The sequence below is a fragment of the Phalacrocorax carbo genome, chromosome 17 (genome assembly GCF_963921805.1).
Source record: "Phalacrocorax carbo chromosome 17, bPhaCar2.1, whole genome shotgun sequence".
NCBI classification, from domain to species: Eukaryota; Metazoa; Chordata; class Aves; order Suliformes; family Phalacrocoracidae; genus Phalacrocorax; species Phalacrocorax carbo.
The window spans coordinates 5,952,807-5,980,646 of NC_087529.1; the positions used below are offsets into that span (position 1 = coordinate 5,952,807).

General features: G+C 48.8%; 1 protein-coding gene across 10 annotated transcripts in view; it reads right to left on the bottom strand.

The window, feature by feature from the left end:
* MSI2 (musashi RNA binding protein 2) overlaps positions 1–27,840 on the bottom strand; it is a 262,947-nt gene that overhangs the window by 27,531 nt on the left and 207,576 nt on the right. For 4 of the 10 annotated variants that reach the window (XM_064468097.1, XM_064468093.1, XM_064468095.1 and 1 more), the window contains exons 9-11: positions 24,161–24,275; positions 16,456–16,530; positions 203–310 (exon numbers count right to left, since the gene is read on the bottom strand). In XM_064468097.1, the coding sequence (XP_064324167.1) occupies positions 203–310; positions 16,456–16,530; positions 24,161–24,275 (298 nt within the window). Of the gene's footprint in view, positions 1–202; positions 311–11,490; positions 12,983–13,027; positions 16,131–16,455; positions 16,531–24,160; positions 24,276–27,840 lie in introns of those variants that run through there. The other 6 variants (XM_064468100.1, XM_064468098.1, XM_064468094.1 and 3 more) reach the window with 4 other exon arrangements.

Sequence of the window (27,840 nt, forward strand, 5' to 3'; positions counted from 1 at the left end):
AGGTCTTACACCAATCTCCTGCAAGGTGCTCCAGGCCCCGTGGCCTCTGCTTGTAGTTTGGGTTTGGTTTGGGGTTGATTATTTATTTTTTATATAATTTTTTCTTTTAATCATTTGTTTTCAGGTCCCCAGGATAAGTGTGAGGAAAATCAGAGAAATGATGGAGAGCTGCAGCCACACAGAATACCGACAGAGCTTTTACCTGACCCTGCACTCTGAGGGTTTGCTCTTCCACGGGCCCCCCTACCTGATCCTCTTGCTGCCGCCACGGCTGCCGCTGCTACTGGTCCATAAGCCGCTGCCGGAAAACCTGGCCATGGAGAAAAGGAGAAGGGTAAAGAAAGAAGCCAGCGGGTACCGTGAGTCTCTGCGGGGCGCGGGGCGGCCGCCGAGGGCACGGCGATTCCGGAGGTCGCTGTCCCGGCTCTCCGCGCCTTCAACAGGCACTGTTTTTAGAAAGAGCCGAGCCTTCGCCAGGTGCCCGCTGCCGGTGGTCTCCGCCGGCACAAAGGTGGCCCAAACCCCCTTGGCAGAAGAGGAACGTGGCAGCGAGTGCCGCTGATGGCGCGCCTGGCCACGGCACGCCGCCAAAGCCGAGGTGCCGGGGTGGACAGACTGGTGGCAGAGCCTGCAGAGCTCAGCTGACGTCTCCGTACTCTCAGACGGCTTGGGTCAGACCGCTTCGCAACACAACAAGGGAATTCGGTTCTTTGCTTATTTGCAAGTGATAATAACGTGCTGATCTACAGACATAGCAGAAATGGAAAATATGAGGAGGTCCTCGTGTCAAGATCACAGATTTGCTGGGATCAAGCAGAAAAAATTCACTGGAATGTAATTTAGAAAAGAAAGAAATAAAGACAGAAAGAAAAAAAGCTCTTGAAAGCAAAACAGCCACAGATCAAGGAGCTCTAAGACATACACCCTGCTACAGGGGACCGAGCCCTTACAGATGAATGAAATGCTGCTAGCAAGATTGCAGATTTAGTTTCTTTACTTAATTAATATTCAGAAGATCTGCCAGAGGCTCTGACTTTAAACTGACTTTAAATATATGTATTTTAAGGGCAAAGGCAAGGTCCAGGAAATCAGTAAGAACCCCAAACCCCCTTGCTGCAAAGTCAACAAAACCCTCGGAGGTTCCTGGTCTCTGGGGAGCTCTGACCGCTCCTGGCGCCCAACAGGGCAACCCCTGGGGTAGTCACCACCATGGGACCTGGGCTCCAGAACTTTGATCACAGCTGCTTTGCAATGCTGAAGAACCACAGAAAAACAACTGAGACAACAGAAAAAGAGAACAGTGAGCTAGAGGAACGGAGAGAGCAAGACCCAGAGAAATCAGCAGACTACAAGCTCGCTACCTCTAGCACTATCATCTCAGCTACAGGTGATCTACCAGGGGGAAAGGAGCAGAGAGCAACTAGGCTAGAGTGACTTGAAGCTACTTAAAACATCAATTAAAAAAAAGACATACTTGCATTTAAATATGGTAATAGGGCTGTTGGGGGGGAAAAAAATAGTATAGGTAAATGTATGCACAGCTACCCCAGGCTGCTGTCTGCTGCTGCTCCCCATGCGCAGAGCCCTCGCACTGCACAGCAAATCCTGGTCCTTAATGCTGGTGTGCCTCTGTTTGTTTTTATTATGTTGATGAACTGCTATAGTCTCTGTGGAGTGGGATGCAGAAGGAAGCACATCCAGACTGGGGGATAGTACAACCAAATACCCAAGTGCTACATTCCTTCTTGCTGGTGATGGAGCCATTGACCCTGGTCGGGTGCCCCAGCATATGTTTAGGGCTGGATATGCTGATGTGAGAAGACCTCGGTGTTAAGAGTCAAACCAATCTCCGAACAGCAGGGAAAGCATCCGCAGGACAACAGCGGAGGCTCTGGAGCCATGCCTAGGCTAAGCCCCGAGCCCTCCCGCTGCAGGTTAGGCAGGAGCAGAGCTGGCACCGTCCCTACAGCCTCTCCTCCTCCGCTCCCTGCCCACCACAGTGCACATCCCAAGAGCTGTGTCCTCAGCGTTCCCATGGCACGTCCAGGGCCAGCTGGCCACCAGCAAATCCCTCATTTGGAGGCTCCAGGGGCTCCCTAAACCATCCATAAGGGATCAGAGGAGCTGTGGATTTTCCATGGAATAAAATGCCTCTGCCAAAACCAATCAAATACCCTTCACATCACCAAGCATCCCCTGAAAACAGCATAAAAAACAGGGCTGGAAAGTTTGTTTCTCTTGTTCAACTGCCAGGGACACTCAGTATCCATTCCAAATGCAGGACAAAAAGTTTTGCCATGCAAGAGAAGAATGAAATAACAAGGGTGGAGAAGGCTCTCCACAGAAAGAGCCCGAACAAAGGATCTGTTATTGCATTCCAGCGGACAGATGTGTGAAAAATTAATCCCGCCACCCCCAAAGAAAGCTATTATCCCAATTCTGAGATAAAAGCATCTGAGCGACATGGCACTCCAAACAACTCAAGTGTGACCGGCTGCTTGCGCTCTGCCCAGGCACGCCGCGGCCGGCCGAGCGGAGGTGGAGCGGCAGCGGCACGGCTGCACGGCCCTTACGGCTGCAGAAGCGGGAGATGGGAACAGGGATTGATTATCAAGATTGGCAAAAACCTGCTTACCGATACAGACTCGCAGGCTGGCTCCATCACTGGAGGATCCCTAAATCAATCCAACGTACTGAAAGCAATCAATCCCCCACACTGAAATGACATTTGCCAGGCACTGCATTAATCAGCTCGTTCAGCTGAAAACAAATCTCCCCGTCATCATACTGTTGAGCGCATTAATGCTGTGCGGCACCTCACAACTGTGCTAACTTACTTTTGTACTTATGTGGTTGTTTGCTCCCGAACCTCTCAGCAGTGATCGGCAGCTGATGCTGTCCCCATGTCACAGATGGGATAAAAAGAGGCACAAAGAAGCAAAATGACTTGAGAAAGACATTTGCAGACAGCCAAGGGTGCAGCTGGGCTCTCGCAGGTTCTGGTCTCAAGCTCCACCACTAATCTCTGTAATTCCCCTTGTACCAACCCCGTAGCATTATTTAAGCACTTTGGTCACACTGTATTATCACCTCCCATTGTTTATAAACTTCTACACCAGTGAAGACTTCAAAGAGTAGGACTACAGCGACAGCGCAATTAACACCGAGCGCGCTTTGTGTACCGCAAGGAACTTCCGCCTCTATCACCCTTCTGCCTGTTGTCACACCATTTTATTAAAATTTGAGAGCTGAGGTATCTGCAGCTCTTCAGTGAAGAGGAAAGCATTAGCAGGCACTTTTGCTGGTTTCCAGGCCCCCAGAAGGAACCTGCTTGTCCATAGAACCTCTTGCTGGTCCCCCAGACCACACTGATGCTCTGGTGTATGTCTGCACATTCCCCTCCCCTGGCATCAGTGTTTAAAACAGGGCAAAATGCAGCCGCTGAGTCCCAGTGGCACCTTCTTGGATGCTGTTCCCCAGGCAGCAGCAGAGGTGGATGCGATCCATCCTGCTCTGACTGACGGGGACCCCGGCATGGGGCACCGGGGACATCTCTGAGGGCCAGAGCAGGGGTGAGGAGCACTCGCCAGCAGAGCCCAGCGTGTGACATGCCGGCGCCACTGTTTTCCTTTGGCAATGCCTGGGAAGTCCAGGCTTTCCCGGGAGACAGAGCAGTGGCTTTGGGGATGCAGGACTGCTGGGCGTGGGGGGACCCCAGGGGCCACGGAGGGCTGTGGGGTATCAGCAGGCTCTTTGCACCCTGTAGGCAGCTGCCGACGGGCTTGCACGCTCCCGGTTCATTTTTAACAGGTGGCTTGGAGGTAACTGGGTGCTAGTAATGGGTACCTGGACCAGAGCACCTTGAAGTCAAGGGGAACATCGACCGCAGCATGCTCTGGATCCCACCCCCAGCAACGATCCGGCCACCGGCCATGCAGGGAGGGCAGCCGGCGCCAGCCCGGCTCCCTCTGAGCCCTCTGCTCTCTGAAGTCAACTGGAAAATCAAAAAGGGTGGAGGGAGAGATCAATTCATTCATCATGTTTGTTTAAGGCGCTCCAATTCCTGCTGAAACGTTCCCTGTCCTTCTTTGTGTATCCGCTTATAATTGCCTAGAGAAAACAAGATACCAAAGCTGTTCAAAAGGACAAAAGTGCCCACTTTAGGCATTGCAATTAGAAGATATTTTACAATAAATGTTTTGCAATGGGCTCGCACACTGTCCAGGAAAGCCCTGAGGTTTCACATCAATTTCATGCTCTCTTATTGCTCTGAACGAGCTAACGCCAGTATTTGGAGTTCAATTTTTCACAGATACATTTTTCTGCTTCCTGCATCAATAGTTTCACTTTAAATACTGAAGCAGCCTCGTGGGAGGGAAGATGGACACATCTGGTTTTAACTGCTTTGCCCTAAGGTCACAGATTTAGTCAATGGCTGGCTGCAAGTAACTGCCTTCTCCAAGGCACAAATAAGTTTGGGAGAAGGGGGGGATCAAGGGGTGGCGCGCGCCCAGGAGCAGCAGGGCTGGATTTGGGCAGGCAGCGCCCAGCCCTGCCGTCTCGCACTCGGCATTACCGAGCAGAGAATGCCAAGAGCCCAGGATTTAGCAGATCTTCCAGGGGCTTTGCGAACAAATCCAGCGAGAGCTACGCTGCCTGAGCAAGGCCAGTCCTTACGGCAGACTCGAGGGGCTCAGCGGCTCCCGGCAAAGGACACGCTCCCTCCACAGATCTCTGCCCTGCTCAGTCGCATGCTCCGGTGGAATCATTCCTTTCTCAAACCACTGGCTTATCCTCTACCCCAGCCTGAAGCTGGCTACAAGGCGACCAGGAGCAAGTGAAAAACACAAGAACCATTTTACGCCCCCTTCCTCCACGCGTGCTGCCAGGACTCCCTCGCATGCAGCCCTGGCTTTTTCTCCGAGAAATCACTGACTCCTTCAGACCTGGCCTGCTCTGTTCAGCCCCTGAAGATCCCAAGTACCTTGCATCCCCAAAGGACACAAAACCCTGTCCTCTACAAACAGCCAGACAATAGGAATCAAACCAAAAGGAAGTCACAAAGAGCATGAAATTAGTTCTTGCATCAAAAAATATAATGCAAAGAATTTTCTCTGCTTCTAATGGCTGAAGTACTTGGGGCACACAGGTCATATGTTTAGACTTTAGCAATAAGCACGGGCATTTAAAACAAGAATAAAATCAGCAGCTGAGATGCTCAAACCATCACCTGACTCCAATACCAGACTTCAGAAAATAACCAAAATTATGGGACACGCATGGAGAATAGACTAAAAGCCACCATAAAACTGCACCCAGCAAGCAAAACCCTTCCTCTCTGCTCACAGACTGTTTAGAGTATTTGCACACATTGGCAGAAGAGCCGAATACTGCAGCTCGTCTCGCAAAGTCGCTGCGTCTCCGTGCGGGTGTTTCGGAGGGCCCTATGCACAAGGGGGATCGAGCTCTGAGGCTATATCCCCCCCAAACCCTGCCTCTTACACCGATGGTGCTCCCCAGCGTGCTGATCAGAACACCGGTCATTTAGGAGGTTCACTTGATCTCCCAGGAAAAAAGTGTGAAGTCTGGAATATAAAATCATCTGCAGGTTGAGTGGGAAAAGGAGAGGGGGAAACTGATATCCTCTTTTCAAACAACGTTACCAGCAGCTTTGATCAGCACAGAAAAGCTTTGCGAGGCTCACAGCTGTCATTTCAAATGGGTTCTCGCTTGCATTATTCTTTCCATTAGGCAGTGTTATCCTCTTTGTAGGATCTCTAGGCTTCATTTCAAAAGTATCAGAGACTCAAAACCATGAAGCAGAAGAGCCTGGTAGCTTTTTTTTTTTTTGAAGGCAGGCAGGTGTGGGTCCAATTTACTGGACAAAAATGTAGTCTTTCATGGTGAGCATGCACAAGGGAAAGCTCCATCCCAAAACAATCCCTTTATGTTTAAAACCTTCATCTTTCAGGCCTCTCTGTCTCAGACTCCCCCTCCTTTTCTATAAGAAAACAAGAATGAGAACGAAAAAAACCTGCTGCCAATTCAAGCTTTAGATGAACAACAAAATGCTCAATATTTAGAGAAGAATATATATCCAGAGAAATCAAATTTTATCTAGAATTGATGAAAGATTGGGATTCTACCAAACCATTCACAACTTGTTATCCCGGTTTAGTACCAATTAACTCTTTCGGATTTGATTGAAGACTCTACCGAGGCTCTCCCGAAGTCCGCAGGAAGCGAACGCAGAAGCAGCTACAAGCCCTGCTTGAAACGTCTCGTGTTTCCCACCAGTGACTCTGGTTTGTCTTTAAAGAAGTGGGATAGCGCCGTCCATGAGACAGCAAACAGAACCAAGCAAGGCACAGGACAGACCTCCATGGAAATGGAGAATTTCTCTCCTAAGCTTTTGATCAATTCTATTAACACTTTTAGCATCTCCAGGCCCGCTCAGAGTCTTTTATTGTGACAGCCCCATTAAGTGTTTCTCTTTGTCTTTATATGCTGTGTTACATCAAGCTTATTAAAATCTATTTCACCAGGTCAGAAAATTAGCGAACTTCAGACACAGCACATCATGCATAATGGAAACCTCATTACGCAGCCCACTGCGTTATTCAAGGCACAGTCATCTGCTGCTTAAAATGTACGGTGCGTGGCAAGATTTTGTAGAATTCTCAACGTCAGACACCCGTAATGTGCTTCACACCGGATGCGTGTTTGCAGATGGATGTTATTATGAACAAATATTTCTGCTTTGGAATTTCAACAAAACAATAAAACCCAAATATAGTTAATTTAAAATTTGGCACTTCCACTTTATGTACAGTAAACGACCCATTTTTCAGCTGTTTACCACTCTCAGGCCACGGTTTTAAAAATGAGAATGATGCACTTTTGCCCAGTAATTACTTTATGCATCAGTGAGACAAAGCCTTGTTTGTCTCCAAATTATCATTCTGCGTCGTTTCAAGTGTAATAACCCTTTTGCAGTCATTTCACTGTACAGAAAACCGGGAAACTTCTCAAAGGCAAATAGTTTATTCTAAGAAAACCACTCAGAAAAACGCAAAGCAAAAAGCAAAAGCTGGTAGCTGCTTTATTTATTTACTCTACTTAAAAACTGTTCCTATCCTATAGCAGCTTCAAGGCATCCGCTAGACTTCTCAAATGTGTCCTATGAAAACTATACCTCCCACCATCCAACACTCGAACTCAGTATGTAATTTTGATTCTCCCTAATTTAGTAACTGGTGAGACACAGAGATTTATGAGCTTCAAGTGAATACAGCTGATGTGGATGAAAGGGAATCTCAACCAAATCGCTTCCTAAAAGCAAGTAATTCTGTTTAATACTAAGTTGATCGCTCCAATGAAAGCATTTCTCATTTTAAAGCCCAAAGCCAAACATTTACTATCGATTTTTAATAAACAAGGTAAGTATAAATGAGACAGTCACCGCAGGGGCAGGAATACCTGTGAATTCACTGTACCCAAGCTGTCAGGCAGCACAGAAGCTCTGAATTTCAGTCACCTGCTGCTGAATGAACAAGGGCAGGTTAGATGGAACTGCATTAAGGCATATATTTAAAGTTCAGCTAAGTGGCACTGATTTGCTTCAAGCCTCGTTTCAGTTGCTTCGATGGTATAGAAAATGAGCTATTTGGTTAAACTGCTTGCTTAAATTTTTATGAATGATCTAAACTATCTCAATAAGTGTTATTAAAAGACAGATCCTTGACAATGAACAAAGGCATAGAAAGAACTCATGTCTGGAGGCTGAAGCTGGAAAAACACAGACAAGAGGCAACTATGTAAAAGAGAAGATAATTAATCAGAGGACAAGGTTATCACAGGGTAGGAAATTCTCCACAACCTACGTGCTTTGAAGTTGCGAGTGACTGCCCCTCTCAGAGAGACGCTGCAGCTCACCGAGCGCAACAGCCGTCGCTGGCAGAGGCGGGGAACTTCCCACTGCCTTGCTGGAGGAACTGCCACTGGCTGTTCCATAATCCACGCTATAAAAAAGGTCAGAGGAGAGGATTGTGATGCTGAGCCCAGAAACCCTTAGGGCATCGCTGCAGCGGCTACACATTCCCGCTTCCGGGCAAAGGAGGACTTGGAAACTACTCAATTATCAGTTTGAAATGCTACTACTAAATGTGACTAAAAACATTCACATTTGAATGTTTTTGTGCTTTAAGGAGACTAATCTCTTCAAGTCCTCTGCAACCCCCAGCTCCCAGTTTTTAACAGCTTTGCAGTTAAACATATCTACAGCGGCACAAGGCGCAAAAGCAGGCTAGCCGTCGTGCTCCGGCTAACTCGGACCCGCGGCATTCCTTACAGCAGAACTGGCATTACCAGCCCACGTTCTCCTTTCCATAGGGTTATCCATGTTTTCTTCCATACATGCGTGTTTGCGTTATGCCTCTTTACTCTTGTGAATAATTATCCTCATTACATTTCCCAGCCGCTGCAGCTGCGGCCTGTCTGCAGCAGAAGCGATCGCTCAGGAGCTCTGTTGCTGCAGTATCACCCCAAAACGCAAAGAGCTCCTGAGAGACCTGGAGGGACTGGTAGGTTTAGGATTTCCCCCCCCCCCCCCCCCCTTTTCTCTCCTCCCTGCCCCTTTACGATCACTCATTTTCAGAGCAATGACCCTGAAGTTTTAAAGCCTGTCTCAAACTCCATGCGTGGATCAGTGAGCGCTGAGAACAGGACAACCAGGATTTAAGTTCAATGTTCAAGATGTTCTTATTGCCCAAGCAGTTATTCAAGGTGTCAGTATAGCAAATCCTAACAAAGGACCCAGGCAGCTTTGGCCCTTAGCCAGACATGCTGTTGGGGAAAACCTCAGGAGCAGCCTCACTGGCACAGAGGCGACGTGGCAGGAAAAGGGGGACAGGCAGCATTTTCACCGACCGCTCTCCGCTGCCGTTGAAATTGGTGGAAGCTGGACCACCAACTCAGATCAACAGCTTATTTCTTGAAAACCTCACCTTAAACTGAATATCCAGGAGATTATTTTAAGGGGTGGGGGAAATGGGGGGTGAAAAAGGAATTTTATGCAATACTCTGCAACATTAAAAAAAATGCAACTCTTCTCAGAAAAAATGTGCCTAAGAGTCAACGCTGCTTAAGCTCTGCTTGGACTCATGGAACAGCTCTAGATACCATTTTTTCCTGTGTTGAAACAAAAGCTACTGTCATCTAAGCAGAACTTGAAGGAGTACCTTCTGGCTGGAAATTTATGGGCTTTGCTATATTAATTTCGCAGTTGCTGTCTGCAGTTCCAGCTGCTCCTCACTCCAGGGATGCACCTGCAATGTGAATGGTCCCTCTTCAGCCTGCCCTCCGCCAGCAAAAGAAACCCAAAATCTTAATTTTAAAACAGGTCCAGTCTATATAGTCTTTGTTTTCGCTGATGGAGGCTGAAACGGAGAGGTTTGAGGAGTGGTAATTAAGGTGGTTCTAGCAGATTTCAATGCACTTTGTAAACCATTTTATGCCATGCAGATGCAGTAATGTATTTTAGGTGAAAAAAAGCATGCAGTGCAGGGATGATTAGAGCAGATTTGCAGTTAAGAAAGGGTTAGACAAAGCAGTGAGAAACATTTCCAGCTTCGTTCCACATCTCTTACTGTTACAAGGCTTAACTAACTGAATAGACAATTTAAAATATATTTTGTATTTCCTCTTCCTGTTTTGCAGCTGCCAGCAATTTCTCTTTCTTCTTATTGTTAACTTTGATCATTAAAGTATCATGACCAGACAAACTTTGCTCCCACTACTAAATGTTATACAAGTCTTAGACTTGCGTAACAGTGCTTTAAAAGAGTGGTTTACAGAGCTGACTCTTACTAACTTCGTTACTCCCTACTGGTAAAGAAGCCATGTGTAGGCAGCATCTCCACTTTAAAATCACTTTACGTCACCAGGGTAGACAGTTGGGTGCTCATGTACACGGGAACGTGGCTCGGGGTCGCTGAAGCACCATGCGCATCACGTTGGGAGCCAGACCTCGGCCGATATCAACTGGCAGAATCACAGCCAAGTCCTTTTTGGGGATTTGGTTTATGCTCCTTCTGGTGAGCTGAACGTACCAACTCCCAAACCGTGCCAGACCACGCTCAACATGGTAAAGCTGCACCTCCGGAGTATGGCCATGGCTTTGTACCACCACACCTTGCTACAGATGAAACGGTCAGCTTTGCAGTATGTTGAGGCTACAAGCACACTTTTCCCCCCGATTCCCACGGCACCCCCCTTAAGAGGTTATTAACCGAGAGAGACCGGCAGGAGCAACATAACTTGCAGCTTCCTAATATTGCTGGGTGTCCTAAATAACAGATACAAGATCTTCCTTACCTCACCTCCTCTCAGACACTTCGAAAAATAAGCCTTAAGCATGTCATTATTATAATAATTACCCTTGTCTTTGGCACCTGCTCCTTTTCCTGACCCAGAAAGTAACTATTAGACCTACTAGGCAAGCATCGACGGTAACTTTTACACAACAATACCTTCCTGCCCAGCACTGACGGCCAACAAGCGAACAGTTTGTGACTGCTATCAGGGAACAAACTAAGTTAAGCTCTACAGATTAGCAGAAAGTTGGTTTAAAATGCTCTCATAATAATGAAAAACATCAGTTTAGACTTTGCACTGATCTTGTGTTGCATTTTCACAGCACCAGGCACTGCAGAAGCGTGACCCGAGGCTGGGCTTCGTGGACTATGGAGTACCGTTATTAATAAGCAAGTGTATTTCTCTGAGCTCCGAAAAGTTAGTGAAAATATTTGTGTTTCCCACCTCTCCCCATATACAAAGGTTTTAATAAGCTTTTACAAACATACAAGCAAACCAACCCTTAATTAAAAAAAAATAAATAATGTAATTCCTGAGCTGAAAATCCCCAGCCATCCAGGTAATGATGGAAGAAAGTATAACTGAGATAAACGCAGTGACGGCCGCGTCCCTGCCCTGCAGGCACGGCCAGCGGCACCCATCCCACAGCGCCGAGAACGCCGGCTGCCATCCCAGCCAGGGACCTCCTCACAGCAACAAGAATTACCTGATTTTCCCCTCAATTTCCAAACAGCAGAGACAGATTCCTGCACGTTAGTGCTGCAGAGTTTGCAACAAGGGTGTCTAATACGCGTATGGGTCTGATGCCTAAACCCACCTCGGTCGCCGGCACAGACTGCACTGACCACAGCCGACTGCTGGGAATACCGCAATTTTAACGCGGAGTCACTCCTCTCCTCCCAATTACAAGGGCATTGTTGCCTTTTTTGGTTTTAATTTTTGCTGTAAACACACCTCGTATGTAACCGTTCGTCTGCAGATTCTTCAAACACTGGGTCACACACTTTGAGTGATGGTTGTTTTATTCTTTTATTAAATTGTCATTGGTACTGGTTATTTGGTGCGTCCAAACCAAAATATTAAAACTGCAAGCTAAGAGAGCAGCAACACAGCATATCCGTTGTAAACAATTTATTATTATTTTCTACCTCAGTTACTTACAGGAAAAAAGTCATAAAAAAGAAAAAAAGAAAAGCACAGATGGACTATTTACAAAAAATGAGAAAATTCACAATAGCCGAAATGTTTGCAAGTCATGCACACTAAGACAAGTTCACAAAAGCAAAGCAATTCATAGCAAAAAAACCCAAACAAAATAATAAGAAGCCATACAGATTAAAAAAAGCTATTGCCTGCAGAAAAGTAAAAAGAAAACTAACCAATATTACATCAAGCATCTTTAATGAAATGAACAGCATAGCCGTGTATTGTAGAGCCTTTGACACTGACATTTTAAACAAGTGGATTAACAAACATTAAAATGCATTACAGTTCTACTGTAAGCATGCAATTTACTTCTCACAAACTTATAAAATGGGTAGAAACACTTGAAGAAAAACAGAATTTAAATATGACGCGTGTTTTCTACCCAAAAGTCCAGAATCTGGTCTTGTTAAAAACAAAGCCAATGGATGGAGGCATTATCATGTAGGTTTGCAGCTCTTCTGCTATTTGGGTGGAGATTAAAAGGCGCGACACAGATTAAGCTAGCAGGGGAAAGCTCGTCTCTCTTGCCAAAATTTCAGTAATTTGCCGATGATTTGCAAGCAAAGTCTGGAAGAAGAAGCGACTACATGGAGTGTGCGAGAGCATCGCCAGCTGCAAGACGAGGGGGGTTAGTGGCTGGGAGCTGGGGCAGGGACTGCTGCGGGAGGTGCGCTACCTGTCTGAGCCCTCTTTTTGGTGGCTTCTAGCCATGGCCCTCGCACGGTCGCGGCCGCTCTAGAAAGAGCCACCAACCCAAAGCGAACGGAACAGGAGAGGACACGCGTGGGTCTGCCACGCCTGCAGCCGCCAGCGCCACGGGGTCACACTTGCAGGGGCAGGGCACTCGTTTTCAATAACTAAACCTGCACTGCTAATGATCCTGGTGACAGGAGACACTAGTCTCGCTCCACCCTCATTATGATTTGTGCTACTGCTGAACGACTCTACGTTAAAAGGCGCCGATATCTCTCTTGGGGGCTGCTTGTGAGACCCAATTATCATTTTTACTTCCTTGATAAAATTATTTCTAAAAAGTTTGTGAGAAGTCATGCCTTCGTAACGCCCCTATCCCCAATCCTTGTGAGTTACATTCCAAGTGGGCATTAAAAACTCATAATAAAGCAGAGGAAAAAAAAATATTAAAAAATAAAAAATAAAAAGCAAACTCAAAGCAGTGAGGATATGGAGCCTTTAAAAAAATAAAAATAAAATAAAAAGTCCAGTCAATCAAACCAGCCAGTAAGAGCAGCAATTTTTCAGTGGACATTGATATTAAACATGGACCACCCAGGCTTTTTCTGTCTCTCTCTCTCATTAGCACTGTAGTAAACCCCGATTAATTTGTTATGCATCTTTAAGAACTAGTTGATAAAAATTATGTCTTGTGAAATCGGCAAATAGTCTGCAAAGTGAAATAAGAACAGAAATTAATAGATTAAACTGAAAAGATAAGTCCCAGAAATTAAAAAAAAAAAAAAAAAGACACAGAAAGGGAGTGATTGCAATTAAAAAAAAAAAAAAAAAGGCTATGTAGGGAGTTATAAAGGCCTAGAGGAAAAAAATAACGTGATAGGAGAAGATAGAGCAGTTGCCAAAGTGATTGCGTGTGTCTTGCCTGTGGAGCAAGGGGCCGCCCCGGTGCCGATAGGAAACCGCGGAGGATGCGGGAGAGGGACCGTGCAGGGGACCCTGCCAGCAGCTCCGGCAGCCGGTGCTCCCCGGTACGGAAACAGAAGTGCAAACAGGTGGATTGTGACATCCGTAGCCTCATTTTGCTTGGACAACAGTAAATACCAACAGGAGAGTTCAATTCAGATGGGCATCCAATTTTTTTTTTAAATTAAAAAACTAAATAAGTAGCATAACTTGAGGAGTACCAGGAGTAACGCCCACCGGCAGGTGACGAGGCACCGCAGCGCGGAGCCCCGTGGGAGGGCGACTGCAAACAGCACAGCCCTGCAATGACACCCTCTGGGGACGGCCCCGCTGCCGCCCACCCCGCCCGGCTGATTTACTGCAGCACAGGCACCAGTGCAGGAGAACAGGTTTCACAACACAACTGTACTGTAGTAAAAAGCACTGCCAGGTCTCCTCTGTAATGAACCATCGGAATACAGCTGTATATTTGTATGTATGTATGTATACCTACATGTCGGTGCGGTTGCAACACCACCGCTCTTTCGGTACTGCGGAGGCGGGAGGCAGCCGAAGCTCTCAGGCACGCGGCCTGGGATGCTCCTGCAGAAATGGCCAAATATTTTTCTTTTCGAATCATCGTGACACCGAGCATTTAGGCATGGCAACTTATTGAAAAAGCAGATTTCCGATTTCTCTCCATCGGGTTTGCACGTGCTCCTATCTCACGCTCCAAGCCACAGCCGTACCACGGGCCCCACAGCTACTTCTGCAAGTGTCGTAACAGGCGAAGGGAAGGACTGCGGGGTTTGGGCTTTTGGAGGAGCACTATGTGCTGGAACCACGCTCATGCTAGTCCAGCCCTGTGGAGTGGCACTTACTTCCACTGCTGTTCCCGTGGCAGGAGCGAGTGGTGCTGGCACATCCCTGTCCTCAAATCCTGACCCGCTCCCGAAACGCTCCCTTGCACCCTGAGCTTTGCTCCCGTGGTACAGGGCGCTCAGCCCCCAGCACTCCTCCCGGTATGCCTGGCTCCAGTGAGGGGGACACCCTGTCCTGCTGATGGGCATCAGACCCCTTGCACTGTGCCTCTCGTCAGGGGGGACCCCTGCCCTGCGCCGCTCCGACGGACTGCGTTTCTTGAGACCCGAGTCCCAAGTCATCTGAGAAAACCAGCCTAACAACTCTGTTAATGGTTTTGATTGCTGTTAAGGAATAAATCATCTGAGTGGGAGTGGAGCAAACACCACAGGCAGAGCTTTAGGGCAGGGAAATCCAAGCACGGCGGTGGAGGACTCCGAGCAGCTCCCCTTCGCTGCCCTGCTCCCGAAGGCACAACTGGTGCCTGCAATGAGTTGCACCTGCTCTTTAGTGGTGACAATCCACTTTGATTTTCTTCTGCATATTCAATCTCTGCAAGAGACTGAAAACAACTAGCAAATAACTGGAAGGCCTGTTTTGAAAACCCAGGCCCTTAATAAAAATATATATAGTGAAGGCTAGAGTCAAACGGTACTTCTGCTGTCAGCTGGCAGACACGTTCATCTTAGACATGTTTATAATTAAAGTCATCTAAGCTCTGCTGATTTTCATCATTTAACTTATCAAAGGCGTCTCTCATTTAGCTGTCTTCATACGAATCAGCTGGTACAAGGAGTTGTGAGGGCCTGGGAGGAAAGTGTGAGACAACATGCAAACGCCTTCTGAAGCCTCCTCATTTTCAGCTCCTAACGGCTGCAACCCTGCCAGCCCGGACCTCTGCCCGCAAGCTCCAGCGGAGCAGCCAGCGACACCCGCAGGGGCAGCTGCCTTGTCACCGCCAGCAGCCCAGTGACCCGCCGCTGCCGCCCCTCCCTGCCCGGCACGCCGCCCCGGCAGCCCCGCCGCCAGCCCTGACATCCTGGTTGTTTCGCACCTGGCTTGGTTTGGGAGGGGGGTAGCACAGGTGGGGAAAGAGGCAGATGAGTTTAAAGTAGAGCTCTAGCATTTGAGAAGTTTAGCAACTGAAAAAAAACCCTAACAGCACTGTTTGCCATGGTGTTATTAGTCATACAGAAACCAGCTCCACAGAAATCCCTGTCCCAAGGACATTATTCATCTTACAGATGTTAATAGTACGTATGCTTCCAACGCAAGGCTCCATCCTAATGACCTAGTGCCGAACACAAGGCTCTGTCTTCGCCCCAGTGTGCTGCAGGTGGAGCCGAGCTTCCCTCCACATCCTCACCTCTCCCTAAGGGACCTTCCCGTGAGGGTGTTTGGTTTTCCTTCCCGCAGAGCTGCTGCCCCTCCCGCACCCACCGGTGCCCACTCTGCTTCTCAGTCACCCGGAGCAGCGCTGTGCTCCCACCACTCCCCTTCTAAGCCGCCGAGGAGCGCGGCAGCGGGGCTGCTCGTGAGTGACCCCCGTGACAGCCGCGGTCATGAATTTAATGTGCTGCGCACCGGGGTTTGCTCGCCGCGGTGTCCGGGTGGGCTTCAGCTCTTAGTAAGCCAAAACCACAGCAGTGTCACGTTGCTTGAGCTGCGTGGGAAACCCCAAGGTGAACGGAAAGGAACTGTCTTGTGCAGTTTCAGCCCCACCTGTGGGATGTGCTGGAGCAGGAAAGTGCTTTTCATGATCCCCACAGCCAGCCTGCGGCGTGGTGCAGCCGCCCCGACCCGGTCCCACTGCTGCGGCGGGCAGCGGCCACGCTGCAGAAAGGGGGGAACCAAACCGAAGCCAAAACGAAGCATCAACACATGGCTAGAAACTATTCCTTTGAAGGACACCAGCGACTTTGATAAAGAACACAGGAAGGTTGGACTTCTCTCTCCAAGACTGCGCTTGTAATGAGTATACGCTTACCGCAGGATAGTATGGGAACGTGTGTGTGAGCCTCTGTGTGCGTGTGTCTGTCTGTCTGTGTATATATCTATTACAGACAAAAAAGGAAAAACCCGTCAAAGGGATGGTAATAGCTCTTAAATCATCTCTGTTGCTTTATGTTTTAATTCAAGAAGTTTGTTTTCAAATAACCAGTACCAATTTACACGTTAGTAAAAATGTATTTAAAATATGTATATAGAAATATCTGTTTTAAAATAGTAAAAAAATTTGTTGTTGTGTGAGATGCTCCCTGCAGACTTGCCTGTCTCAGCTTGCAGCTATGGATTTAAAAAAAAAAAACAAGGAAAAGAAAAAAAAAAAAACAAGGAAAGAGGGGGGAAAAAGTAAATCTGCAAATGAAATGTACGTACCTGGGAACTGATAGCTGTAACTTGGGGCAAATCCAGGATATCCTCGGCCATATGTTGCAACAAAATTTGGGTAACCTTGATCACAGAAATATAAAAAAAGAGAGAGAGAGAAAGAGACATCTGAAGATTAAAAAAGGCTTTTTGTTTTTAAATACAGCGCAAAATGACATGGAGGATGGGTGAGACTTGATTTTACTGAAGGTATTAAAAGACAAGATTTATTCCACTCATGCAAAACTGCAGAAAGGTTTCATTATTATCTTGGATAGAAACATCTAGAGCTTGCCTGCCTGGCTTTGTGCATGAGACCTGTCACTCAGGTAATTAACATGCACTTTGGTATCTGAAGTCCAAGGACTGTGCATACTTGTTAGCTGGAAGAGTAAATGCCAAATGCTAAGGCTAAACACATAACACAGGTTTGCTCTGACATTTGGAGAGCTTACAATGAATGTACTTTGCTTCAGAGCTATTGACAGTTGGAGATTAAGGTAGTAGTAATTCTTTAACCTGGGAGTGTGAAGGACAACAGTTAACACATCAAAGAGTTAGAGGCAGCAACAGCAATGAGCCAGAGAGTCAAAGAGCTTTTAATTTTTCAGCAAAGTAAAACCCAGGTATGAGAACCGCTTCCTAAAGCAATTTCTGAGATACGTGCAGAAACGCATCCAACCTCAGGCAGCGTTTGAAGTTTTATGATGACAAAAATACCACTCAAGATCATTTTGTTAATAAAAACGCTGAAGTAAATGCATTAAGTGGCAACTCTGCCCACTCTAACACAGCGGCTGGGAGTGAAAGGTAGTGTCTGTAAGAGAGCAGAGCCCTTGGGGGGCGGTGGGTGCCGGCGGTCTGCCCGCGGGTGTTTGATGGACAGAGGTACCAGCGCTCGGCTATCAGTCCCGCGGGTGCTCGGCCAAGGGCTGAGCGTTACACAGTGCATGCCTTGCCAGCATCGCAGGCAGTTAGCTCTGACAACCAGGCCAGGGGAGAGCAGTTTCGCTCTCCGGCAGCAGGAAGGTTTGCGTATGTGTTGGAGGCGACACTAGTCCCTAAACGTGCATGGGCTGGCAGCAGCCAAGGGGTCACACACTGTGACCCCCCTGTGTTTTAATTTTCCAGCCCTTATGCAAAACAGCTGCCCTCTCTGGTCTCACTGCGGCTGTTTGCTACAACCGGTACAGCCAATGTCACAGGCCGTCCTGTACAGATTTCCTAAAACTGTAACCTCACTTCTGATCCTCAGCATTTCCTTGCCCAGTTTGCTTAAAAACAGGAGCTGCCCTTGCAACTGTCAGTGCAAGGAAGGATGCATAAGGTTCCCACTGACTGGCAGCGTCAGCCAGCCCACCCAGACTCCTCCAGTGCCCAGGAAAGATCTCTCCAGGACAAGAAACCACCACGAAAAGTTTGCTCTCGCTCTGTCTGAAGTCACTGGGAACCTCAGCAGCGACAACAGCAGCAGCCGGACTGGACCCCCAGAACAGGTTTAGCAGCTGAATGGTTCTTCTGCGCGACTCCAATCTCTGCTTTTACTTATTCTTTAATATACTCATACATCATACAGCTATTTTTCTGCCACAGCAAGTCCCTCCATTTCTGATTAGATTTATATATACATTTAACATACTGTTAATCATAATCTAAAACTGAAAGATAAAAATGCTTGGATGCATTTTGATTACGGGATTAAGCAGCGCCAGGGGAAAGCAGCCCTGCGATCCCAGGACAGCACGCTGCGGCTTTCAGCGATACGTACACACCGCATAGCCCTTGTGTATTTATTTCACAGCTCAACAGCTGGATTCCCTTAGAAATTAATCACCTCTGTCATTAAATCAGATCTTTCAGCGTTAAGCTTTACAAACCTTTTTTCTTTTTTTTTTAAAACAATATTGATAAATGGATTGTTTGCTAAGTAAGTAGCGCCATTAACACCACTGCGAGCTCCACCATGAAAAATCGCTCTGCAGTGTCCAACTGCAGCCCCTCTCCCTGCCAACTGGAAAAAATTAAGTTTTATTCCAATTCAAATGACTCCGAAACAGATTTGTCAGTTTGTGACTGTCAGGGCCGCAGGGGACCGGCGTGCTGGCAGCGCCTAAGGTTTGCCCTGGGGAGCGGGGGCTGCAGATGCGGTCCCCGTGGCCCCAGCCGGACAGGCACGGCAGTGAATGGCAGCTGCCCACGTGCCCGTGGTGTTTTTGGAGCTGGCGCTGCAGTGCAGGATGCCGTCTATTCCGCTGCCCTGCCCTGGAATGCTCTGTGGGGCTGGGGATGCTCCTGCCCTGGTGCATTTGCCGCCAAACCCACGGCAGTGTGCAGCAGCAGCCCGGCTCTCCCCGGCCAAACCCGGCGGTGCCCGACGGCAGTGGCACTGGTGGAGCTGCCTGGGGGGCTCTTGCCTGCATCACCAGCACTCAACGCTCTCTAGGTCAGGCAGATGAAATCATAAATTTATAATACAACATTACTTCAATTTTCCTCTTCATTTACTGCTGCAGTGCCCAGCTCTGCTCTAACGAGTCAAAGCCCGATCCGCACAGGGGAAATTGCCTGGCTGAATACCAATAGCGCATTAACACCATGCCCATGTGGATGTTTCATCAAGCCAAATTATGGCCATGCTGACCTACCACCATTTCCATTAGATACCATTCTCATCCTGCATTGGGCACCGAACAGTTTATTTGCTTCAGTAGTCCCAGGGAACGATCAATCTCTCTAATTATCCTTGTTGCTAAACCAAAAATCCAACTTTTGCCTGGATTACCTCCCCTGAAGCAAGACCCTCCTGTCTGTGGAAGCACAACTCAAACCAACAACCGAAACTGCTTTCACAGCACCGCTTCCACCCAGCCCCTGTCTGACATCAACGACAGCAGGTCTGATGCACCCACCCTGCGGGCTGCTTGACCTTTCAGCCTGTGTGCAGGAGCCTTGCAGAGCCCCATTTGCAGCGGGCCAGATCCTGCCCTGTGCTGGATGCTCTCCGGGCAGGGCTGCCAGGCAAGGTGAGAGCGATGGCTGCTGGAAGCACCACGCTGACCACCCAACGGTCACGTTCAGCCGGCTGCCACACTCTTGGTGGAGGCAACATCCGACACGGCCATGGAGTCCGTTACCACTGCAGCGTGCGAGCAACCGCTCGGTACAGAGATGGTCTCCAAGGGGAAAGCAAAGGCTCTGCTTCCACGATGAAAACAACTGCAAACAGGTAACACTGCCCTTTTTACTTGCAGTGTACCTGAGGGCATCGCAACATCCCTGGTTCTAACGCCCATCCTGGTAGGTCCATGGTAAAGCCTGAGCATTGCAGACGTTTTACAAAGTCTGGGCAAACTGCCCTACCTTCCAATCTGCAAAGGCGAAATGTGGCCCTGGAAACCAAGCAGCTTGCCATGGTGCACGCACAAGGTCACTGGAAAGGCAGGAGACACAAGCCGGGCTCCCGACTCCCCTCCATCCCACCAGCACCCCCAGAGGGAGAAACAGTTTCTCTGCTCCAAGTGGGGAAGAGTCCACAACCAGTGAACCAGGCTATGGAAATGTCTTTTAATTTTTAAATTTGGTGATCTGAGATGGACAAAGCTCATGGTTAATATGTGGGAACACCGGGCAAACTGGGGCCTGGGGACCTCTGCGTTCAAAATTAATTCAAATGTTCCAGTAAATGCAAGAAAATTATTGTTTCCCAATGTTGCTCAGAGCAAGGAATACCAGGTCCTTTGCAAGGAAAGGCATGGTCCTTCTGCCAAAGCATAGCCCCATACTGCAACAAAACCGCTCAGGGTCTTTCTCAAAAGAAACATGCTGTGACCTTGACATAAGCACCTGTGGCACCAGGGAATGCAAACCAAAATCATCTCCTATGGACACACGGGGTGGTCACGTACTAGAGAGCAGCTATGGAGAAGAAATACATCTGCGATGGAAGTTTCTCCCTTGGTCCAACAAAGTTGACCTAAAGAGCTAAGCTAAGGGTGGCCACAGCCGCGTTCGTTAGCGATGGCTACAGCGGGTGCTGCTGTAGGAGCCCGGGGGGCTCCGGGAAGTTGTGCAGCCTCCCAGGAAGCCTCTGCTAACGAAGGGCTCCCCTTCCTGAATCCTTCCTCAGAGGCAGCTGCTACTCTATTAAACAGAGTCTGATGGAAAAAAGGAATGACTTTCTTTGAAGGGCACAAGCTTCTTTTATGCATGAGTTCAGCCTACCTAGATTGAACATGTGCAGTAATGCAGAGCCCCGCTCTGCCTTGTGCAGTGATATAAGCAGCCAGAGAATTTCTGAAAATCTGGTGTTCATATCAGACATAATTTTGGCAGTCTGGGGGGCATAAGCTTGATGGGCCAAGCGCTCCTGTCTCTGGAGGGGTTTGCAATTTAAAAAGAGCCCAACCAACAAGTCTAAGATGGCCATTGCCAGAAGAAGTGGGTGCTGCAGGGCCTCAGCTCAGATCAAGCAGCGTGGCAGTCACCTCCATAGCTGGGCGTCCCTGCCAGGACCACCGCAATGGCAGCTGCAACGTCCCAGACACACAGAGCTGCTTCAGATGGCAGGGCAGACATCACCTGCTATTAATGTTGCTCCTCAGTTGTTTTCTTCTCTTTTTTTTTCCCAAGTTTTCAGGTACAGACCTGAACAGAGGGCAAAAAGCCATGGGGCAATGCAATGACACCCACATGCCCTTGGGCGACGGGGCTCCCGGTTTACACACCAGGACCAGGTGACAGATGTGAGGCTTCTCAGTGGTTGGCAAGCTTCTCGGCCACCGACCCACTCCCACTCAGCTGCAGATGTGTGTGCTGCCTGCTAGGGGGGGACATGATGCCTCTTCACGAGCATCCATGGGGCTGGGGAGCAGCTCCTCCTGCCAGGTGGGCTGCCAGGGAGAGATCGATCACTGGAACTGAAACCAGTCCAGCCCACTCCTTACGCAGAGCGGCTCATTAATGTTCCTGATCTCCCCCGAGACTGTGTGTGTCCCACCAGCAGATCGAGCCCGAGAGAGCCCAGAAGCAGGCTTGGCAAAAGGCTCAGCCTGCCCGTGCTCTCAGAGTCAAAAAATCCTTTCAGAAGAACACTTTAATTTTGTTCCAATCAACCAAATCATCACAGAAGCGGCTGCCTACGCACCTTTAGACCCTGGCTGCTGCAGGCTCCTTGGGGAGGCTGTGATTAATGAAAAAGACCAACTTCCTTAATAGCTTTGGAGGGAGTCGCTCTCCGCTCTTTCCTTTGGGTTGTCTCGTGCATGCGTTCCTCCAATTCCCTCCTCTGCCCATGAACGGCATCTGGAGAAGGTGACCTTGAGCAAGGGCTTCTGGAAACAGGTATAAAAATCCTTCAAGAGCAGCCTCAATTGCTCTGTTTCAGTCCAGCTAGGCATCTAAAAGGAAGAACGGGGTAGGGCTGACACCAGCCTCCTGGGATCTCAGCAAAACGCTCGGCTACTGCAGACGCTGCCTCCGGCGGTATGTTACTTTGTGGGCCTCGTCGTTTGATGGGTTAATTACGCCCCTCTCCCTGTGGGGACAGGGCCCCACCACCGCCACGAAGCTGCTGGGGCTTGGGAAGGAGAGATTTGGGCTCCCTGCTGAGCTGCTGCCCATCAGCTCCCTTGAAGCCAACTCTTAGAGGCAGCCTTTGAAAACAGGGATTTATAATGGGCATCTAGACAGCCTTGCTCTCATGTGTTGCAATTTCCTTGTTTAGCACTTAATTATTTAACATGGTGCCACTGTAGCAAGCAGAAACTGGGAAGATGAAAAAAACAGCTAGAGCAGATAATGAAGCATCTGGCCTTCAACACGAATCAATCATTAATTCTGAGCAAGTCACCCTGATTTGAAATCTAGTAAGAGCACGTTGTGAGACCGGCCGGAGCAGAGCCGGTCGGGGTGACCCGACCCACCCCACCGCAGCAGGACAGGGATTTGCCAACAGACACCTGCATCGCTTGCTCTGTGCAGACATAGATCCGCTCGCTGAGGGCTTCTTTTACTGCATATGGCTTGAAACAATCTTTTTCCAGGGAGGCAGCCCCGGTGGGAATGACTCATGCTGCACCTGAGGGCTGAATTTTCCCTTCAGGTCACTGGGGTGGACCCCAGCTCCATTCACTCCTTGCCTGGCTGCGAGGAGAAGGGTTGAGGCGACTCTGCCTGTGGTGAGCAGAAGAGGGATGCTGCCCTGGGTCTTCTTGCCTACCCGGGGTGAATTGGGCTCTCTCCTCCAGCAGCCGGGTGGGACTGGCCAGCAAGGTGGCACGCACCACCTCCCCAACCCCAAACCTCAGGCACCACAAGCAGGAAAGAAAGAGAAACGGAAATAAAGTACATATGCTCAAGCACACTGGGAACATACAGGTAATGAAATCACAGACTGACTAGAAGAAGATAAATATTTTAACCATAAAATGCAATTTCCCAACACTATGGGGCAGGGTGGCGGTGGAGTGTGGGGGACAGAAAAATAGATGATCAGCTGAAATAACCAAATTAAACATCCTAGAAATGGATCGCTTCAGCCACACGAACAGAAGTACTATTAATTCAGAGATAAAGCAAACATGGCAGGAAAGTTTTCCCTATCAAATCAAGTGGTGCCTGAAGTCTGACAACTCAGCCTAACAGCCTGACACTCATAGGAACCGAGTCCTCTGGCCTGATGGCCGCTCCAGGAGCCTTGGGGTCCTTCAGCATCTCAGACAGCCCACGGACCTGCTCAGCAGAGCTCAGGACAATTGAGCACCAGCTTTCAAGGCTGTTTTTTGTGCTCAGCTTCTGGTATCATCCAAACCCAGTACAGAAAATTCAAAGCATCGCAGAGAGGCCACGTACCAGGGATGCCTGCCCAGGAAAGGCTCATTTCTGCCTGGGAACACCTCCAGGTGCCCTCTCGTTCACGCATGCTTTACAGACACAGCAGGTGACAACCGAGGGAAAGTCCAGTGATACAAAGGGAGCAGAAAGTTGAAAATACATGGGGTTTTACAAAAATACGTTGGAAATGGATTAGCAGCATATTGGCTTAGTAAATCTGAGGACAGAGTATCAAGAAGTTGTCACATTATATAGAAGAACAACTATCTAGGCAGAAACAAATGAGAACCAATTATAACTAAATAGACCTCATGCACAAATAGAATTTTGCCATTAAATATCATTTATCCCATTTAATTAGTATTTTCTGGACACAATACTCTGGACTAAAATACCGTTCCATATCCTTGAAACTTGTAATTATTGTTGTGACCTATACTGTTACGCACCTCCCTGCTTTCTCCATCTTGCATGCCATTTAAGAACTGGCAAGATTTTCAATTATCTATGCTGAACTGTCAAAGATACCTTTAAAAGAAGGGGAATAATGTGTGACTCAATTCCTCTAAAAAAGGGGAGAGATCATTTTTAGTCAGAATGAACACACTGCATCTTTCATCATTCTATTTTTGCGAGTAAGAGTAAAACAGACTATTTAAAACATCCATTTAAATGCACATTTTTATATTCCAGGAAGGGGGGGGGAGTTAATAATTTACCACAGACAGGATTATTTTCCCCAATCCACCCCTGCTGAAGTTTTAGACTCGCACCCACACAGGTGCAGGGATTTGCTCACCCCTACGCCTTAAGCGTTCAGAAATCAGGGAGACAACACGGGAGCCGCTGGCTCCAGGAGACGTGTGGTGGCTACGGCACTTACCCAACATTCCCATCCCTAGCATAAAAGCGTCCATGGTATACGGTAATCCACGTGCCCTTCCTCTCGTCCCTGGTGGAAACATCACTTCTTTAGGTTGTGCTTTCTTACATTCTACCTATTGAGCAGAAACATGTACAAATGAGATGCAAATGAATTCCATGTAAATGTCAAATGCAGAACTGATCTACTTAAGGGGGGAGTTTTATTTTTAGCATTTGCCTCCCCACACCGCCTCCCCCTCAAAGGTGAACTTTAAGAATAGCGTAAACGGATTTAAAAGAGCAAACGTGTATGTCTCTTTAAACACACATAGCAAAACCCCACTGTAAAGATGACAGAAATGCTGATTTAAGAAGTTGCCATGTTCCTGAAAGGAAAACCTGTGCTGCGTTCACTCTCAATGGTACTCGCGGGTGTGGAATGAATGGAGGGAGGTCTCCAGCACAGCTCTGTTGCAATCGATAACAGAAAATGACTCTTGGTGATCATTACAAAAAGCTCCTTTTAAAACAGGAATAAAGAATCAATATTTCTACCCAGCAGAAAATTTCTGTAAACCCTATTAATAAACGATCTGCATTCTTTCACTTCCAGTTACTCCTGCTGCCTTTTGAAGTTGCTTAATGCCACTTGAACCACCTTGCGAGTCTCCGCCAACACCCAGTGAGAGGCGGCGACCCAGCCCAGCCAGGAGCAGGACATCCAGGACGCCCAGCCACACCGCCGGGTCCTGGTTCTCAGCCTCTTTTTGGATGGGAAAAGGGAGAAATAAAGCACTTTTTCATATTCTCCAGCTCCAGCACTGCTGACCTGCCACCCTAGCAGACTACCCCCGTGCCCCCCTTGGTACTGGCACTACGGCCATGCCGGTAAGCTCGTTCAGAGCTAACCAGAGTTATCCCAACCCATTTCTATGGCTCTACACTTTAGTCCATGCTCTGAGCAATAGGAAAATGTGCAGATACGCAGTGCAGCCCTGCATGGGGTGTGAGGAAGCCCCAAGTCCCCGTGTGCCCCACCTGCACGGTTTTCACAACGAGCATCACTGGTCTGAGGGTAAGGGTCTCAGGCTGAATCCAGAGGCTTGAACTTTATGCCTCTAACTTTGTTCTATAACCAGTTCCTCGATCTTTGCACATTTAAGCTCCCCCTGGCCCTTGCCTGGCCAGAACAGAGAGGGAGAAGGGGTGCCGCAAGCCAGGGCCTGGCTCCTGGCAGACGTGGTGGCACGGCCACGTGCAGCCTCGCTGCCCTCGGCCCTCCCATCCCAGCCGTGGCACCTGCAGCCTGTGGGCAGGGGCTCGGGAGCGGGGCTGCTTGTCGTGGAGGACTAGGAGGGTCAGCTCCAAGCAGGGTCGTGGCTCCCGCCTCACCTCCGCCACTCGCGCAAGCAGGCAAAGGTGGGCGTGCGCCCTGCGCACAAGCAGGCCACTACCCCAGGCAAACCCGGGGAGGTAGGGTAATATGGCTAAATGTCTCCGTGCCTAATAGCCTGATCAGTGACTGTGTGTTCATTGTCTTATGAAAACCAACCGCTTGTTCCTAGGCAACCTGATCAGCGAAAATTTCAGGTTTATACAATTTTCATTTAGGTAACATAAAGGTTAACTGACTGTAATGGGAGTATTTTAAACAAAACCACCTACTCCTCCCCTTTCTGCTGCAAACCTCCGCAGACTGTATTTACTTTGCTTGCTTGCAACGCTTTCCGAAGCTACAATGCTCAGACACTGCCAACGCTGCCAAAACATACTTTTCTTGCAAACGAGCTGCCCCAACCCAGTGAAGTTCGGAGCAAAATTCTTCTTGAGTTCCTCTTTTGCTACTTTCCTGCCAAGAAGTGTTTGGGTCCTTGCAGGAGGCAGTGGGAGAAGGGCAGAGAGGGACCAGGCATGGCTGAAGTGGTTAGGCATGCGTGCACAGCCCAGACACTGCTGCACAAGGGAAACAGGGCGGTGTTGGGAGACCCACTCTCCGGACATCCCAAAACTCGGGCACAGCCACAACAGGGCCAGCGATTTCCTCCGTCTCCTCTTCAGTGCTGTTGGAGCAGCAAGTCCTCCGGGAGAGAAACACCCCAGTAAGGGCCAGGGTGAGGACTGGTGCATCCTCCAGCCAGGGCCACCAACCTCCACACCCCTGTCCCCTGCAGACCCATGCTCCCGCGCGCACACACTCCCATGCACGCGCACAGACTCCCACAGGCATGGGATGGTGCAGACACGCTACTGAGCATGTGATGGAGAGCCCCACAGGGTTCCTGGGCCCTGATATTAAGATAAAAAGAGAAAGAAGAGGAAACAGAAAACTCCCCATCAGTGAATTTCCCGAGCAGCCGCTCGCACGCTGAGGTGCTGCTGTCGGAGCGGGGCTGGGGACGAGGACAGCACAGGCTATGTATGCCTGGCACCCAGCCCCATCACTGCCCCGCGGGGACAAAGCCATCGGAGCTTCCCAGGGAGGCTTAAGCCTGAGACTTGATGGCGGGTTTCAGCCTAATTGGGCTGCATGTCCCCCAAAACCTCGGTGCCCCTAGAAAGGCCCACAGCCTAAAGCCAGCAGCCTGCCGCTACCTCCCCTTTCCATCAACTGCCCTCGAGAGCCCATGGACACAGTGAGCTCCAAATGCCGAGCAGTGCCAGCCTCCCTCCTCGCCGCCCTGCACGCCAGCACAGCAGCTCAGCAATATCCTCTCAAACTGTCCTTTGCTTATTTTTAATCAGAGGGGCATTTAACAGGAGCATGCCAATCTAATTTCTCCAGCCCGATGACTGGGACTGAGCACCAGAAGTGTGTCATTTCATCTCGCAACCACTTTTTTTGGGTTCGCCACCACTCCAAATGTCACGGTGGCATTGGTTACACCTCGCAGCCGCTTGTGCTGCAAACAGTCAGGATGATAAAAACAATCTAGCCTGGCTCGACGGACAATTAACAGGAAAATGAAGTTTGGATTAGCACTGTTAGAAACAATAACCCAGTAATTAGCTTTTGCAACCACAAAACAGCCTACTGCTGCTCTCTGAAAGACTAGCGTAATTTATGATTTTCACAGCACATGAGGATATAAAGGGAATGGCAGTGAGCTGCAAAAAAGTTTTAACTGGGATTTAAATGGAAAGAAAAAGTTACCAGTAGGAAGGAAAAATAATTCCTAAGCCTTTGTAAACAAATATACCCCATATCGAAGGCAAAAATACTCTCTGTTATCCAGCAGAGACTCTTGCCTCCTGGGAGGGATGGCATGCAACATTCGGGACCAGGAGCCCTGGCCCCGCTCTGCCATCCCTCGGGAAGGGGCTGCATGCCTCAGGTGGGTTTTAACACTCCCCATTCGGCAACGTCAGGCCTTGAAGTGCTCTGCAGAAGCTGCCCATGCACAATCCCATTCACAAATGGGGAAAATGCAGCAACAGGAGGCGAAGGACCATGTTAGTGGACCAGTGGTGGGCTTGGACGGTGTCTCCTCACCAACAGAGGCAGGAAAAGGGGAAAAAAAGGGCTCAGGCTGCTTGTCTGCAAAAAGCCAGCCTGCTCCTCCACGGGGAATGGGATGGAGATGGCTATAACCATCCCACAGCCGCAGTTACCATGAGGGTAAAACCCTGGGGGCAGAAGGAATGTCACATGCGTGCTGGCAATGTGGGACGTGCAATGGAGCTTCTCCAGGAGGGAATGGA